The sequence below is a fragment of the Mustela putorius genome, unplaced genomic scaffold (assembly GCF_011764305.1).
Source record: "Mustela putorius furo isolate JIRA1106 unplaced genomic scaffold, ASM1176430v1.1 tig00003858_pilon_pilon_pilon, whole genome shotgun sequence".
NCBI lineage: Eukaryota > Metazoa > Chordata > Mammalia > Carnivora > Mustelidae > Mustela > Mustela putorius.
In genome coordinates, this window is record NW_025422010.1 from 1,254,133 (window position 1) to 1,272,025 (window position 17,893).

At 46.5% G+C, this 17,893-nt stretch overlaps 3 protein-coding genes across 30 annotated transcripts in view; all 3 read left to right on the plus strand.

Annotated features, from left to right (window-relative positions):
• Positions 1 to 17,893, plus strand: part of LOC101682709 (immunoglobulin lambda-1 light chain-like) — a 1,123,284-nt gene that overhangs the window by 952,171 nt on the left and 153,220 nt on the right. The window contains exons 1-2 of one of the 18 annotated variants that reach the window (XM_045065723.1): positions 12,712 to 12,866; positions 13,250 to 13,547. The exons of 16 other annotated variants lie outside the window; for them this stretch is intronic. In XM_045065723.1, the coding sequence (XP_044921658.1) occupies positions 12,821 to 12,866; positions 13,250 to 13,547 (344 nt within the window). In that variant the 5' untranslated portion in view covers positions 12,712 to 12,820. Of the gene's footprint in view, positions 1 to 12,711; positions 12,867 to 13,249; positions 13,548 to 17,893 lie in introns of those variants that run through there. One more of the 18 variants, XM_045065739.1, reaches the window with a different exon arrangement.
• Positions 1 to 17,893, plus strand: part of LOC101676037 (immunoglobulin lambda variable 4-3) — a 780,698-nt gene that overhangs the window by 628,035 nt on the left and 134,770 nt on the right. The window lies entirely within an intron of this gene.
• The window catches only part of LOC101680986 (immunoglobulin lambda-1 light chain-like), a 586,873-nt gene that overhangs the window by 439,546 nt on the left and 129,434 nt on the right, over positions 1 to 17,893 (plus strand). The gene's annotated exons all lie outside the window — the stretch shown is intronic.

Genomic DNA, 17,893 nt, shown 5'->3' on the forward strand with positions numbered 1-17,893 from the left:
AGGCTGACTACTATTGTCAGTCCTATGACAGCTGTGGTAATGCTCACAGTGACACAGGCAGGTGGGTAAGTGAGACAAAACCCACTTCCCAGACTACATTACACTCTCCTCCAGCCCCAGAAGGAAAAGCACTGAGCAGGTCTGTTCCAGGCACCCAGGTCTGAGGCCTCCAGAGCTCCTCCCCCACTCTGCTCTCAGGCAGTCCTGCACCCACTGGGTCAGGAGACCATTTACCTGGCTGCACCAGACTACCTGCTCTCTGGGCCTGTGTGTGAATGTGGGCCAGAGGGCTTCAGTGGAGGAAAGACAGAGGGAGCCTTTTGTCCAGTGCTCATGATCTCTGCATTTTCCTTGTGCTATGGGCCGCTCTTCAATGGACCAGGATTAGAGTCTAAATTTCCCAGAGAAGCTGAGCTCCTAAAACCCTGAAGCCATCAGTGGGAGCCACCTGAGCGGAGAGGATGGAAACAGTAGACAGAGGGGTCACCCACATCCCCTCCTCTGGGCTCACACACCCACCCACTACTGCCTGGAACGCCTGACAGCTCACAGGGGGGCTCCTCACGTGGAAGTGCTTTTGCTTCAGAAACCTGCCTTCCCAAGTTATGACCCTTCTCAGAGAGATTCAGGTAAATGATCACCAGCACCCTGAGGCCCTGCCTCAGGTTCAGATGTCCTGAATAGTCCCAGCTTGAGATCTCCCCGCAGGTAGGAGGCCGCACCTGATATCTCACTGCAGGCCCTTCTTCTTCTACCCAAGCTGAGCTCCCCAACTCCTTCCAGATTTCCTGCACATGGACTTCTCCTCCTCAGAGACTGCTTCCAGGAACAATGGAGGAGGGCGAACATGTCTGACAGGGTTCTCAGGGACCTGAGGAGACCAGCGTGTACCCACAGTGCTGGGCTTTATCACCCAAATTACCAATGTACTTGTCCAATCTCCAGACAGATCAGATTGTTCCTTATACTTTTATACACTGAAAAAATATCCAGACACACTAGGTGTTCTGAGTTCTGACAGATAGTTGGACAGTCACATCCTTCTTGATGGTAAATGTGGATAATGGGGCAGTTGCCACTGCCTACAAAGTGGCCACAAGAAACAAAACCACCACCGGAGATACAGAATAGATCCTTTCTCACTTCTACCTTCCATATCGGGGCAAGAATCTCTCTTTACACCCATCCAGATACATGGACAGACAACAATTCTATGAAATACAGCTCAGCCTGTCAACAGTGACACTTAAGACACCACAGATGATCCCTCATCCACAGAAATCCACCCACGCCCCCCACACCACAGTCTCCAAATAAAGAGAATGTTGGCAGCCATGTCTCCACCTAACATGATAAAATATCCTGTGAACAGTTACAACCATGCTCACCCCTTTCCCACAAGAGGATAAAAGTATATCATTGTCCAATAGTGATCTTTATGTTTGTCCCTGCCATTTGATAATCTATATCTTCAATAATGAGATGTAAAGCTAACTATTGTTAGCATCTGTGATGTTAGATGTTGAAGGGATGAAACAGGGAAGTCGAACAGAAACATGTGCTTAAAATATAACCAAACCTATTCATGTCAACATAAGGAAGAAACCTTTATTACTTTTATCTTATTCATTTCTACCACTACCCTGAGGTCAACATGGAGTCTAGAATTACCTTCTTCATTGCCCACTCCATATCCCTTTCTCTCAGCAAATCCCTGATCTACTCATGATGCCCCCCATGACCAAACGTTCACTCTGAAAGGTTGGTCCATTATCAGATCTGCTGAATTGGACTCTGCTGAATTGATGACTGTCATCACAGCCCCGGGTATCCTAGGGGATCTCCTGAGTCCATACACTCCTGTTTACCCAGTTGTGTTGTAGACACACAACTGCACTATGACAGTCATTATGAAACACCCCAAACAGTGTCCCCTACTTTGAGTCCCTGTCAGGAGGAGCCAGAGGTACCCAAGACACACTCTCCACAACCAGATCAGGGCAGTCACCCTCCCTTCCTCCCACTTGCCTCTGTTTTCCTGGGAAACTAGCCTGTCTGGGCAATCACATTACCTGCTGCGAATTAAGGAAGCTTATACTGCTGTGAGAAACACTTGTTTTCAAATTAAATGATACAAAATATTGATGAGTTTTAAATTAGACAAATGCAATGGGGTCTCAGTGAGCTAATCTTGGTGTTGGAGTCTCCTGTCTGCCTCTGTGGGTACACAAGGAAAAGTTTTCAGATGCTCTGTGAGCTGTGTCATGTGCAATTATATCCAAGTCTGAATTAGCTGATTCCCAATTCACCAAACCACAGGCAGGGGAGTTCAAATTCCTCCCATGCCAAGCTCTAGGAGATGTGAGTTGTAATAAAAATTAAATCCAAAGTGACTAGCCCATGAATAAACAACCATCTAATAAATATACACCCACCTTACAACATGACCCTTTGCTATGGAGCCCACTGAATAAGATCAAGATTGGATGGACAAGGGGCGCCTGGGTGGTTCAGTGGGTTAAAGCCTCTGCCTTCTGCTTGGGTCACGATCCCAGGGTCCTGGGATCGAGCTTTGCATCAGGCTCTCTGCTTGGCAGTGAGCCTGTTTCCCACCCACCCCTCCCCGCCTGCCTCTCTGCCTACTTGTGATCTCTGTCTGTCAAATAAATAAAATATTTTTTAAAAAAGAGACTAGATGGAGAAGAAAGCTGACCATTGTCCCCGGACATGTCACATTATCCACCTGATTATTACTACCATTTCCTTTTGAGGACACAGTATGATAGACACTGAGGTAAAATTCTGTCTCATTGTCTCCCATCTGTCTCCTGTAGAATTTGCCTCTGTCTCTACCACAGGTCCTCTTCATGCCTCCTCATCCCACCTCAACTGGACTAAATTCAGTCACTGCAAACCATCCTCAGTTGGGTCTGTCCCTGCACAGTGGGAGAACTCTTCCTTGGGACATAATCCTCCATCACCTCAATGACAGAATTATGAACAAATGTTCTGAGAAAGTTCCACAGTCATGATATGGGAAGCATGGGATCACATGCTTGCCTCTGGGGGATGCAGAGGGGACACTGTGCAAGAACACAATAAAGGTAATGAGGCCACAGGACCACCCTCCCTGTATCAGCTGTTGTCTGTAACACTCAGAGGGCCTGTCCAGCCCAACAGCGAGGCTCCTGAAGCACCACGGACAGAGCCAAGTACAGGTGGCCAGGAGGGTGGACACAGGGAATTTCATGTGGTCTTGTGTTCGCTTTCTCTCTCTCTCTCTGACAAATAAATCAATAAATAGAATCCTTAAAAAAAAAAAAGAATGCCCCACAGTATATGAAATGACACTAAAATGTAAGTAAACCTACAGGAATACTCCCACCAATTCTGCTCCACAACGTGGGACATGAACCATTCTCAGGGAGCAGATACAAACTCTAGGAAGATGAATCGAAATAATTCAGATGGGACGTTTTCTGGACTATAAGTTTGCACACAAAAGAAAAGAAGAAATATTCGCAGAGCATATTGCATGAGAATAGCTAACAGAAATATCCTCACATGGCCCTTCTCACTCGAGCCTTTAAGATTTTCAAACACACAGTGACAAGAGTTCCCCTATGGAGCCCACAGTTGAGCACCCCTTTACATGACCCAGATCCATGAAGCCCACACAGAAGCAGAGATTCTCTCCAGCAGCCTGAAAAGGAGCATTCTCATGGGGACCAGGGAGGGCATGAGAGAGGTTTGGGGCAGCCCGGCTAAGCAGTGGACCAAGTAGGCAGTAATCTGAGGTCCCCACCATGGCCTGGACCCCTACAAAATGCCCCCTCCTCATTCTCTCCCCCTCCTCACTCCCCAGGTCCTGATCCAAGCACTGACACAAGCTCAGCCCCCATAGGACTCTGCCCATGACCCTGGCCCTGAGCTCAGCCCAGGGGATGCTGCAGGGGTGGGACCCTAGAGAATGAGTCCCACAGCCTCCTGAAGCTGTACAACCGATGGTCCCATATACTAATCAGCTGTCCCCACTTGTGTGGCCATGAGACCCCATTATTCCCACCTACTCAGGGAGAGAGGAGAAAGCAATAATACAGAGCAGAGCCAGTAGGCCCCAGACCAGGCCGTAGCACAGCCAAATGGCCCCTAGTATCCCCACAGATTCTCCAGCTCTAACCTGGGACATGACCCCACTGACTCTCCCCATGCACAGGGTGAGGGGGCTCCTTTAGAGACCAGCCAGTTTGGGGATGGCAGTGACTCCTGGGATGCAAGCCCTGCAGCCAGGCTGGCCTCAGTCTCCTGCCTGCACTGGTCAAGCTCTGCCCCACAGAGACCAAGGTCTGAATCCAGCACACCTGAACTCCACTCCTGGACTCACTCCCACTTCTCTTCTCCTGGGAAGCTAGCCTCTCTAGGCATTAGCTTCAGCAGCTGTGAGTGGGGAAGCTTACACTCAAGGAAGAAACACTATTGTTGTTTTCTTTTTTAGAAAAACAGCCATATTTATTACCAATCACATATGATTCTATATTTGCTTGACATGTTTCCATGTAGAAAGACTCACAGCTGACACAGAACCATTCACCCTATTTACAATGGCTTTCCTATACCCAAGCATCTATTGGATGTGCTCATTCTGCCAGACATCCTTCTGTGCTCCCTAATTTTTTATTAACCAGCTCAATTCTATCTATATATTTTAAAACTAATTTCAAATTCATTTCTTCAAAAAGATTCCCCCTGTTCTACTCTCGGTCCATCCTGATTGGCTTAATTCTTCCCCTTGCTGATCTTCCTCTCACTCTTTTTTTTAATAATCACCCCTAACAAAATCCTGTCTTGTAATACTTCCCATCTGAAGTGGGGTATATTGCCATTGTTGCCAATATCTTAAGTGTCTCTGGTGCTGAGGCAATGCCACCTATGTGCTCTGTATCCCTTAATAGGTCTAGCACAACCTGGGTTATAGCAGTTGAGTCTCTTCCACATTTTTTCTGTAGTCATAAGCAGACATTTTATATTGCTTTTTTTTTTTCAGCGTAACAGTATTCATTGTTTTTGCACCACACCCAGTGCTCCATGCAATCCGTGCCCTCTCTAATAACCACCACCGGGCTCCTCCAACCTCCCACCCCCTGCCTCTTCAAAACCCTCAGATAGTTTTGCAAAGTCCATAGTCTCTCATGGTTCACCTCCCTTCCAATTTCCCTCAACTCCCTTCTCCTCTCCATCTCCTCCATGCTATTTGTTATGCTCCACAAATAAGTGAAACCATATGATAATTGACTCACTCTGCTTGACTTATTTCACTCAGCATGATCTCTTCCAGTCCCGTCCATGTTGATACAAAAGTTGGGTATTCATCCTTTCTGATGGAGGCATAATACTCCATCGTGTATATGGACCACATCTTCCTTATCCATTCATCCGTTGAAGGGCATCTTGGTTCTTTCCACAGTTTGGTGACCGTGGTCATTGCTGCTATAAACATTGGGGTACAGATGGCCCTTCTTTTCACTACATCTGTATCTCTGGGGTAAATACCCAGGAGTGCAATTGCAGGGTCATAGGGAAGCTCTATTTTAATCTCATGAGGAATTCCCACACTGTTCTCCAAAGAGGCTGCACCAGCTTGCATTCCCACCAACAGTGTAAGAGGGTTTCCCTTTCTCCACATCCCCTCCAACATATGTTGTTTCCTGTCTTGCTAATTTTGGCCATTCTAACTGGCGTAAGGTGGTATCTCAATGTGGTTTTAATTTGAATCTCCTTGGTGGCTAGTGATGATCAACATTTTATCATGTGTCTGATAGACATTTGTATGTCTTCATTGGAGAATTGTCTGTTCATATCTTCTGCCCATTTTTTGACATGATTACCAGTTTTGTGTGTGTTAAGTTTGAGGAGTTCTTTATAGATCCTGGATATCAACCTTTTGTCTGTACTGTCATTTGCAAATATCTTCTTGTTATACCTGTTGTTTTCTTTTACATCCAATGATACATAACATTGTAAGAGTCTTACTAATTAGAGAGGCTCCATGTGATCTCAGCCAGCTGACCATGGAGTTGGAGTCTCCTTTCTTCCTCTGTGAGATCCCAGGAAAAGTTTTCTCTGCCCTGTGAGCTGCATCATCGGCAAGTGGATCCAAGTCAGAATTAGCAGATATGCAGTTCCACAAAACTATGGATTGGGCTACTTTACAGATCCTCCCACACCGATCTCCAGGAGATGAGGCCTGGAACAATAAAAATAGTAGTAAATACAGGATTACTAGAGAGTGAGATAAACATCTGCCTGCTCAACTGAATTTAGCACCAAAAGCATCACCCAGGGATTGTAAAACCCAACTACACAGATAGAGATGCAGGAAGCATCGGTCCTGATTCCTACATACACAGGAATTTGGTGGTCGTGGGACATCACACAGGATTGTCTGGACACTGACCCTTTCCAAATGGACTACACTGCACCCTGCACTCTCCTTTCTGAAAGAAGACAGCAGGCTATCCAGTGCATTTCAACCCTGGGACAGGTATAGGAATCGCACATGTCCTACCTCCTGCACCATGTTTCTGACCTTCTGTGCTGTTCTGGGCAGGGCAGTGGGGACCGCTGCCTGTGGGAGCCTGGGAACTCTGGTCCACACCCCTTCTCAGGTGACAGGTGCTCTGGGGTGACCCACAGGAGGGAAGGCCCTGGTCTGAGTCCTCCTCCACCAGCAGGGGGCAGCAAAGCTGCATCAGGAGCAGCAGGACAGAGGCTGGGGCTGCCCATGAGGAGCCTCAAGGGGACACCGGGCCTGGGGGTCAACAGGAGTCCAAGATTCAGGACTCAGAGGCTGTCAGGATATTCCAACCTATCTCCTCAGACTGCAGGGACCTTATTCTGAGGGTCAGATACACATTGTTACCCAGGACACTGACAGGAGTCCTCACACACGTAGCACCACCCTTCATTCTCCACCTGAGATCCCAGGGAGCTGACCCTTCTGTGCTGGGCATGTCCAAGACACCGTGACCCCTCACTCTCTGCATTTTCTGCCCCACTCCAGTCAAACTAAGATCTGGGACTGCAACTCCCTTGTTCATGAATGTCTCGGGGGGACAGGAAGTAGGGCACTCAGAGCGACAGGTCCCTGATAGGAAGGTCTGCAGCCTCCTTGTGAGACTGTCTCCAGAGTGATGTAATTCTCATAGCCTCAGACCACATCTCTGGTCCCTGAACTGTCCTTGCTTCAGTGACAGAACTCAGTTCCCAGGAAGGACCATTAACTATTCAGTCTCCAGAGCTCAAACCCTGTGCACAGATATGACCCTGGGGACTCACAGAGACACAGAACTTGAAGTGAGTCCCTCTATCAGGAATGGTTTCTGGCACTTTTCACAAGTTTACATGAGACATGGATGAAAAAAACAAAAGGAATCAAAGTATTGACGATGCAAGATGCTGGTCTGCTGTGGGGTGGGTGGTGTCACAGAGACAGAAGCACCACATGGAAATAGACTAGAAGTTGTGATGAAACTCCAACAGCCTGTGAATGTATAACAAGTAAATTCCCATATGCACCATGATGAAAAAATGTCAGGATGCAAGAGTTTTCCATTCTGAGGACATGCTGAGAATGGGACAAGAATGCAGCTGGGGGAAGCAGAGAGGACATAAAAAAGGAGGGGTAGACGCTGAGGCCACATGACTTCCTTTCCCTGAATCAGGTGCTGTTTGCAGCTCTGCAAGGGACCAAGTCAGCCCCATGGCCAGGCTCCAAAAAGGCCGTCCTGGTGCTGACTCAGCTACCCTGTGCTCAGTGACCCTGGTCCCAGTGACTCCTGTCAGGGAGATGGTATAGAAATCTTCAGTGTACAGTGGTACCAGCAGAAGCCAGGACAGGACCCTGGCCGGTCATAGATGACAATAACAAGTGCTCCACAGGGATTCTCTGATGCTAAGACTCCAACTTGGAAGACACAGCCACCCTAAACCCCAGCAGGACCAGGGCCAAGGACAAGGCTGATTATTACTGTCAAGTGTGGGACAACAGCAATGCTCACAGTGACAGAGCCAGACAGGGTTATGAGAGACAAACCACTTTCCTATCTGTGTCACACTCTCCATCAGTCCTTGGAGGACTGAGGACAAACAGAGGTCTTTGTCCCAGGGCCCACATCTGAGATTCCCAGACCTCTCTCCCAACACAGCTCTCTAGGCAGCCTCTGCACCATGTGCATCAGGGTGCCTGTGCAGGAAGCAGGATGAGGCTGTCATGTTTTCTTGCCTAGGGTAGTGTCAGGTATGAAAGATCAGGCTGGAAGGACAAAGAAACATCTATGGAGACAAGACAAGCTCAGAGTGACAAGGCGAAGTCTCAGTGTTCTATTGAACAGAATCATGGTGGTGTTTTGAGATGGAAGCAATTCTCCTTTACAGTTAAGTTCTCTAGGGCAGCAAAGTGTACGCTAATCATACAAGGAGTGAAAATTCTGCAGTGGGTCACCAGAATGTCAGTGAGTATGGACATTCCCAATTCTACCTCTTCATTCCTGGACCCATCAATGCTGGCTAAGGGAGAAACAGCATTGTGTATAAGACACGTATTTAGTGTAAATATCACCTCCTGCCAAATCTTGCCACAATCCCACAAGGTGTTGCATGTGAGTGGACAGTAAAAAAGTCTGTCTAAAAGGCCAGTAGTCCATCATTCCAGCCAGCTGTTTCGAACACTATGGAGCATGGTAGAACCAGTGAATTCCACACTGTGGAATGTGTAGAACCACACATTCTATAGTGTGCATTAGCATATTACAGTCCTTTTCTGAGGTGAAATGTGAGCTTTGGACAGAACCACACTGAATACTGGAACAGTGGGTGAGGCATTCAGTAAGTCCAGGGATCAGAGTTTGAGAAGAAGCACTGCAGTCAAAGAAAGCAAGCTCCCATCCAGAGTAAAGGTCTCTTCCACCAAGAACAGAATGATCGCTTCCATGATGGAACAAGTCTAATGTCATTCATCTGCCACCAGGCTCCTGGCTTATTCCTAAGGGAATGGTCTCATCCTGGAACTCTGAGTTGGTCTCTGCTCTTGGAAGATTGGTCCCTCAGAAGAAGCCACAGTCATGTCAGCTTTATGAGGGGACAAACCTAGGGAATATCCCATGAATAATCTAAAATCTTGCAACATGGCCACTTTGCTATAGGCCCACTGGACAAGTTCAAGAGTGGATGCAAAAGAAAGCTAATCACTGTCCCCAGATGTGTCACATTATCCACCCAAGTATGAACACCATTTCCCATTGAGGACTCACACTTCTGGGCATTCTCATGAACACAAATAGCTCTGTGTTCATTTGGGGGTGGGGTCTCCTCACCTATCTCTTCCTCAAACATCTCTTACCACTTCCTTTATTCCTCCCAAGGCTCAAACCTTCCAGCCAAACTGAGTCAGAGAACATAGGTTAGAAATAAGCCACTCTGTCCTTCTCTCTGTCAGATAAATAAACCAAGCACTCTGCTCACATGGTGCCTTATTGAAAAATTGTCCATATTGTGCAGGGTTGTCCCAGATGAGGGCTGCAGGACTACGACTGTTAACTAGCACAGTTGACTGCTCATCACACAGGAGCCTCTTAAATTAACCACGGATTTTCTAGGGATCAGCTATCATAGGATTGTCCCTACTGGGCCATAATTGTGCCAGACAGAGCAGAGACATACAGTATGGGTTGGGGTCATGGCCATCAGACCTTTTCCTCATACATCTCGCCTGTGCCTTCAGGACCTGGGGAAGCCTGATCTCAAATTTACCTCTTCTCTTCCATGATGGAGAGCTACTGTGAATACCCAATTCCATGGCATAGTTGATCTGATAACACAGTTTGTGCAGGCAGCTCAATCACATAGTTACTTAGTGGTGAATTAGGAACCTAGAGTCTCTGTTAAGTTTCAGTAGCAAGCCAAAGTATGTGCCCATTGGAGCTTTCTAAAAATACACATGCAAAAACAAAAAATGGTAAGGTGCCCATCTATTTCAGTTCTAGGAACAAAGTCTTTGATTGAAACCACTGTGCTCTGTCAAAATGAGTCTGATTACTAACTTGGACCTGCCATTCATTACAGTAACAACACACACCTTACCATTGGTGATAAAATGGAACTGCCTGTCTCCTAAAAATGCAAAGATTCCCAAAACTACAACTTTGGCATCCAATCCACAGTTCAAAATCTCCAGAAAACATATGTGTATATATCATACATATGGGCATATATGTACACAAATACATCTCCAACAAATATACAGCAGACACAATCAGTATATATGTGCACATGCACTCACAAGTATATTCATATATATGTGTGTGTATCAGTATATGATAGAAAGGAGTGTGTGACAGGAACTGGATGTCATGTGTCATAAACACACAAGTGAGCCACGGAGAAATCACAGTGACTGTCAGCCACAAACGGGCTCCTGCCTCCCACTCAGTATGCAGGGAGGCTAACACAGGGCTCCTCTAGTGACTCACCTTCCCGGGAAACATATAACATGAGAATTTTAACACATCACATGCACCTGTCCCCGATTTTATAACCTATGGGAAAATATCGCCTTGGAACTCAACTAGCATAGAATCACAGACACCTAAGGTCATCACTGTCCCCACATCCTCTCACAAACCAGACTCTTCCCCACAGGGACAGACTCCAAGCATACTTCAGTTCTTGTTCCTTTTTGCCATCCTGACAGCAGCCACACAGTCCCCTCTGCAGAGAAGCTTCCTCCAGCCTCTCCCCACACATGACATGCCGGTCATTTTGTCTGATGTCATTTCATTCTCTGCACAATCCCAACCTAAATGATAGGTTCTCCTATCATTTAAATAACTGAATGATTTGTATTAGTCATTATCCCCACAGGACCAGAAGTTTTAATGCTATGTATGCCCATATCAGTCGGAAGCATGAACATTCAAGCAGCTATTTTCTGGCAGACAGAAGTAAGTCTGAAGTTAGATGGTGGTTCTCCAGGTACAGCCAATTCCCTGAGGCCCCAAATCCTCTGTGTGTCTCCCACCATTGTGACTATGGAGACTTTGCTTTGTCTTGTTGTTGACAACAGACCTCAGGATGGCTGCTGCAGCTCCAGCTATCAGTCATGAGCACAAGAGAAAGAACATTCATAAATCTAGTCAGTTTCTTTCATTCACAGACAAAACTTCCCAGAAAGATCCCCAGAATAATGACACGTCTGTGGGCTAGCTCTGGGCCACAAGATCAATGCTGACCTAGACAGAAATGAGAAATAGTGGGACTTCTCAATGATTATAGAAGACAAGATGCAGGTAGATTGGGTTGATGATGGTGTGCAGTCTCACCAAAGCAACTGTCTCCAATGCTGCTCTGCCCAAGGCAGGAACCGAAGAAAGACTTGGGTCTTCTTCACACTGATTTCCCAGGATGAAACCTATGGAAGACCAAGCTGGATCTGAATAAGATTTTGTTGGTTGAGTGTCCTACTGTCTTTGTCCTTGGAGCAGGAGCTATAATCAGATTATATGGTGGTCCAGCAGCATATCAAGTGAGACAGTCCCTGAGTCCTGTATCTTCTAGTGTTCAGTCCTAAAACGACATTCATGACCACCACCACCCCAGAGACATGACCCTGATACCTCAGATGGGTCCTGCCTCCTCTTCACATGAGCCTCTTCCTATTGTCATAGGTAATCTGACACCTTATACCTAGTCTTGATGCTGGCAGGAGCCCCACAGAGACAAGCAAACCCTCTCCTGGAGGATGCATGCCAGCAGTGCATGGATCAAGGGGAACCAGGATGTGAGCACTGGGTCATGAATCTCCACCTGGACAAAAGATTTCCCTGCACTTCTAGCTGCCAGTGTGGGGTGGCCACTAGGGGGGCAACAGAGATCACCTGGAAAGGCCTCAGGGATTCTAACTGGGAGGATTGCTTACCAGAACCTGAGACCAGAAGGTAAAGGTATAGATTTACTACACTATCATCACCTATGCTCTGATATAAAATTCTGACTTGGAGTCTCTCATCTCTATCCTGTGGAATTTGTCTCAGGCTCTAGCATACGTCTAGGACTTCATGATGCTCCACCCCACCCCCATTCCTGCTACACTCTGTCACTCTCAATCCTTGCTCAAGCACTAGGTCTGTCCCTTTCAGGGAGGGCTCCTTGGGGGTACTGAGGAACAGCATCTATGACCTGCCCCAGGAGCTCTTCCTTGGCACAGATTCCTACACCACATCAATGGCTCCCTAAAACTCCATGTGCACCTGGCAAGGGAGGAATTTTTTCCTGTTTTGATGTTCACCAATCTAAACTAGAAGTAGGACAAACTGACCTATGATCCCCTAGTACCTACAGAGGAAACATTCTATGATGGGTTCAGAAAATGCAGACAGACTCCACCTCACAGCTCAGTTGTGACCATGCCTCCCCAGGAGCCAGGTCAGGACAGGGTGAGGGATAGAGTTTGGACCCCAGGCTACGGAAACACAGGGGAAAGAGAATCAGCTGGGCTGAGGATGGGTTTGCAGGAGCTGCCCTCCCATCTCTGTGTCCCTTGGAGCTGGGCCCATTTGTGTGTGTGTGTGTGTGTGTGTGTGTGTGTGTGTGTGTGTTTCTTAATAGCTGAACCCATTTCTAAAACCACAAGGCTCCTCAGCAGCAGTCCCTGAACTCTGGCTCATTTGCATAACCAGCAGGTGTCTCCAGCAAGGGGATAAGAGGGGGCTGGGAGGAACCCTGTCCAGCCTTGAGATTCAGAGAGCAAAATCGAGGGACCTGCACCATGGCCTGGACCCCTCTCCTCCTCGGAGTCCTGGCTCACTGCACAGGTGCTGAGGCCAGGCTCACACTCCCTAATCCCCAGGTTCTGGGACACTCCTGGCCCTGACTCTGAGCTCAGCAGTGGATTGCCACTGACGGACAAGATCTCAAGACCATCCTTTGTCATGAGGGGCTAGTGGGGTGTAATCTCTTCCCACTGTTGTCATTGGCTCCGTCTGACCCCAAAAGGGCTGCACCTGCCCAGGGAAAGGGGAGGAATGGTTCTCATTTGTTCAAAGGTTCTATCCACAAGGCCTGTGCATGGGCCCCAGAACAAAGAGGACATCAGGGTGGGAATTATCTAGACAATCACTGGGATTTAAACCAGGGGTGGTAGTGTCCAGGGGGTGATACTCCGGCTGGAACCTACCTCTCATCTTCTCTCTTGCAGGCTCCATGGCCTCATATGTGCTGACTCAACCACCCTCACTATCGGTGAACCTGGAACAGACGGCCAAGATCACATGTGGGGGAAACAACATTGGGGGTAAAAGTGTTCACTGGTACCAGCAGAAGCCAGCACAGGTCCCTGTGCTGATTATCTATAATGATAAAAACCGGCCCTCAGGGATCCCTGACCGGTTCTCAGGCACCAACTCGGGGAACACAGCCACCCTGACCATCAGCGGCACCCGCGCTGAGGACGAGGCTGACTATTACTGTCAGGTGTGGGACAGTGGTACTAATGCTCACGCTGACACAGGCAGATGGAGAAGTGAGACAGAAACCCTTTCCCCATCTATGTCACACTCTCTTCCAGCCCCAGGAGGCCTGTACACAGAATAGGGAGCACTTCTGGCCCAGGTCCCTGCATCTGAGATCCCCAGACCTTCCTCCCCATCCAGCCCTCCAGGCAGCTCTGCACAGGGAGGTCAGGAGAGCATTTACAGCCGACAGCACTAGGTTGCCTACTTCTTTGTGCCTGGGTGTCAACTGCACACAGAGGGACTGGGTAGAAAAAAAGACACAGGGAGACATTTGGCCAATGGTCATGATCTCACCATTTCCAAGTGGTGATCGTGAGCTAATGCTCTCCCGACTGATCAGGATTACAGTTCAAATTGTCCCAGCTCAGCTGAGTTCCTGAAGCTCTGGAGCCATGAGAGGACCCTCCTCTACCAAAGTGGAACAGATGGGTACAGTAGACACTGAGAGGTCACCCATATCCCCTCTTCTGGGCTCACACATGCACCCACTGCTTCCTGGAGCCCCTGGCCGCTCACAGGAGAGCTCCTCACTAGAAAATGCTGCTGGTTCAGAGATCTGCTTCCCCAGGTTTCTGTCCCTTCTCAGAGAGGTTCAGGTGAATGATCTCAGAGGCCCAGGGCCCAAGGCCCTCCCTCTGGCTCAGATGTCCTGAAAAGTCCCAGCTGGAGAGCTCCCTGAAGAAGGAGGCTCATCTGATGGCTCACTCTCTGTGGGTCGCTCTCCTTCTGCCCAGGCTCATTTCCCTCCTCCTTCCAGGTTTTTACACATGCACTTCCCTGTTTCAGAGTCTGCTTCCAGGAACCCAATCTGACATGGCCAGAGTCCTAGAGACAGTCCTCAGGGAACAGAAGGGGCCACTGTATATATCCACAAAGCTGGGATACCTCCCCAAAATCCACAAGGTGCATGCCAGTCTCCACCAGATGAAATCCCTTCTTCTATTTCTATATACGGAGAAAACATGCAGACACACTAGGTGCTCTGGGTTCTGACAGATAGTTGGAGAGTCACATCTATCCTGATGGTGAATGAGTGACAATGGGACAGTTGCCTCCTCCTCCAGAGTGCCCAGAAGATATTCATCTATGGGAGTGACACACACAAGGAATGCTCTCTCAATTCTACCCACTGACACACACACATTTGCCCAAGAAGCCTTCTTTACATGCACACTACCAACAAAACAATTTTATGAAATGCAGTCCAGTCTCTCAATGCTGACATGTAAGAATCCACCAGAGTCCCACCTTATCCTCATGATCTCCACTAGATCCACACAAACCACAGTCTGCAAATAAAGGGAATATCAATAATCTTTCTTCCACTTGATAATATGAAACTATCCCAAGACAACCACAAATAGGTTCTTTCTCCCATAAGAGGAAATTAAATACACTTTTGTCGGGCGCCTGGGTGGCTCAGTGGGTTAAGCCACTGCCTTCGGCTCAGGTCATGATCTCAGGGTCCTGGGATCGAGTCCCGCATCGGGCTCTCTGCTCAGCAGGGAACCTGCTTCCTCCTCTCTATCTCTCTGCCTGCCTCTCTGCCTACTTGTAATCTCTCTCTGTCAAATAAATAAATAAAATCTTAAAAAAAATTAAAAAAAATACACTTTTGTCTCCTACAGATATTTTTTTAATTTATTTTCAGTTTAACAGTATTCATTGTTTTTGTACCACACCAAGTGCTCCATGCAATCCATACCCTCTATAATATCCACCACCTGGTACCCCGACCTCCCACCCCCAGCTCCTTCAAAACCCTCAGATTGTTTTTCAGAGTCCATAGTCTCTCATGGTTCACCTCCCCCTTCCAATTTCCCCCAACTTCCTTCTCCTCTCTATCTCCCCATGTCCTCCATGCTATTTTTTATGTTCAACAAATAAGTGAAACCATATGATAATTGACTCTCTCTGCTTGATTTATTTCACTCAGCATAATCTCTTCCAGTCCTTTCTGGGTATTTGTCCATTCTGATGGAGGCATAATGCTCCATAGTGTATAAGGACCACATCTTCCTTATCATTCGTCTGTTGAAGGACATCTTGGTTCTTTCCACTGTTTGGCGACCGTGGCCATTGCTGCTATAAACATTGGGGTACAGGTGGCCCTTCTTTTCACTACATCTGTATCTTTGGGGTAAATACCCAGTAGTGCAATTGCAGGGTTATAGGGAAGCTCTATTTTTAATTTCTTGAGGAATCTCCACACTGTTCTCCAAAGAGGCTGCACCAACTTGCATTCCCACCAACAGTGGAAGAGGGTTCTCCTTTCTCCACATCCCCTCCAACACATGTTGTTTCCTGTCTTGCTAATTTTGGCCCTTCTAACTGGTGTAAGGTGATAGCTCAATGTGGTTTTAATTTGAATCTCCCTGATGGCTAGTGATGATGAACATTTTTTCATGTGTCTGATAGCCATTTGTATGTCTTTATTGGAGAAGTCTCTGTTCATATCTTCTGCTCATTTTTTGATATGATTGTCTGTTTTGTGTGTGTTGAGTTTGAGGAGTTCATTAAAGATCTTGGATATCAACCTTTTGTCTGTACTGTCATTTGCAAATATCTTCTCCCATTCCGTGGGTTGCCTCTTTGTTTTTTTGACTGTTTCCTTTGCTGTGCAGAAGCTTTTGATTTTGATGAAGTCCCAAAAGTACATTTTTGCTTTTTTTTTCCTTTGCCTTTGGAGATATATCTTGAAAGAAGTTGCTGTGGCTGATATCGAAGAGATTACTGCCTCTATTCTCCTCTAGGATTCTGATGGATTCCTGTCTCACGTTGAGGTCTTTTATCCATTTTGAGTTTATCTTTGTGTACGGTGTAAGAGAAAGGTCAAGTTTCATTCTTCTATCCAGTTTTCCCAGCACCATTTATTGAAGAGACTGTCTTTTTTCCACTGTATATTTTTTCCTGCTTTGAGACAGATAGAAACTTATGTTAACAAACAAGCCATGCATGGATGCCTGGGTGGCTCGTTGGGTAAGCATCTGCCTTCAGCTCAGCTCATGATCAGGGTCCTAGGACTGAGCCCTGAATCAGGCTCCCTGCTCAGTGGGGAGCCTGCATCTGCATCTCCCCCTCTTTTGCCTCTTTCTCGCTCTCATATATATATATATATATATATATATATATATATATATTCTTAAATATATATATATTTATATTCTTAAAATATATATATATATATATATATATATATATATATATATTCTTAAAATAAAAAAAGAAGAAGAAGAAGAAGCCATAGGGACAGACTCCCTGCACTCAGAGGAAGGAAGAAAAGGATTCCAGTGGACTATGCTTTGCATGAAATGTCATTGAGAGACAGTGGATTAACATATTTACTGAAAGGGAGAAAAAACAGTTCTTCACTTGGGGAAAATATCCTTCAAACATGATGTCTAAATAAAAAATGTCAACAATACACAAATACACAAAAACTGACACGATTGCTCATGAGCTGACCCAAATACAAGCAGTAAATGGACATTCCTCAAGGTGCCTGGATGGTTCAATTGGTTAAGCATCTGACTTTGGTTAGGATCATGATCCCAAGGTCCTGGGATCAAGCCCCGTGTCCAACACCATGCTCAGCAGGGAGCCTGCCACTCCCTCTCCTACTCCCCCTGCTTGTGTTCTCTCTCTCTGTCAAATAAATAAATAAAATCTTAAAAAAAGAAAAGTACATTTCTCAATCAGGAGAGGTGATTCCAGGAAGAATCTGAATCTACAAAAACAATGTAAGGAGCACCTGGATGGCTCAGTTGGTTAAGTGTATTCTTTCATCACAGATCATGATCCCAAGCTCCTGGGATCCATCCAGTCCTGCATCAGTCTTCTTGCCCACCGGGGAGCCTGCTTCTCCCTCTGCTTGCTGCTTCCCCTGCTTGTGTGTTCCCTCTCTCTCCCTCTTTGTCACTCTCACTCTATCTCTAGCAAATAAATAAAATCTTTTTACAAAATCGATGTAAAAATCAGAAATGCTAACTGAAGGGACAAATATTAAGACTTTTTTATTATCTAAATCTCTTTAAAAGATACATCACTGCAAAGCAAGAAAAATATCCAATGAAAAAAAGACAGTCTCTCCAATAAATAGGGCTGGGAAAATTAGACAGCTATGTATAGAAGAAGGAAACTTGACGATTCTCTTGCACCATACCCAAAGATAAACTCAAAATGGTTGAAAGACCTCAATGTGAGACAGGAATCCACAAAAATCCTAGAGTAGAACATAGGCAGTAATTTCTTCGACATCAGCCACAGCAACTTCTTTCAAGATATATCTCCAAAGGCAAAGGAAACAAAAGCGAAGATGAACTTTTGGG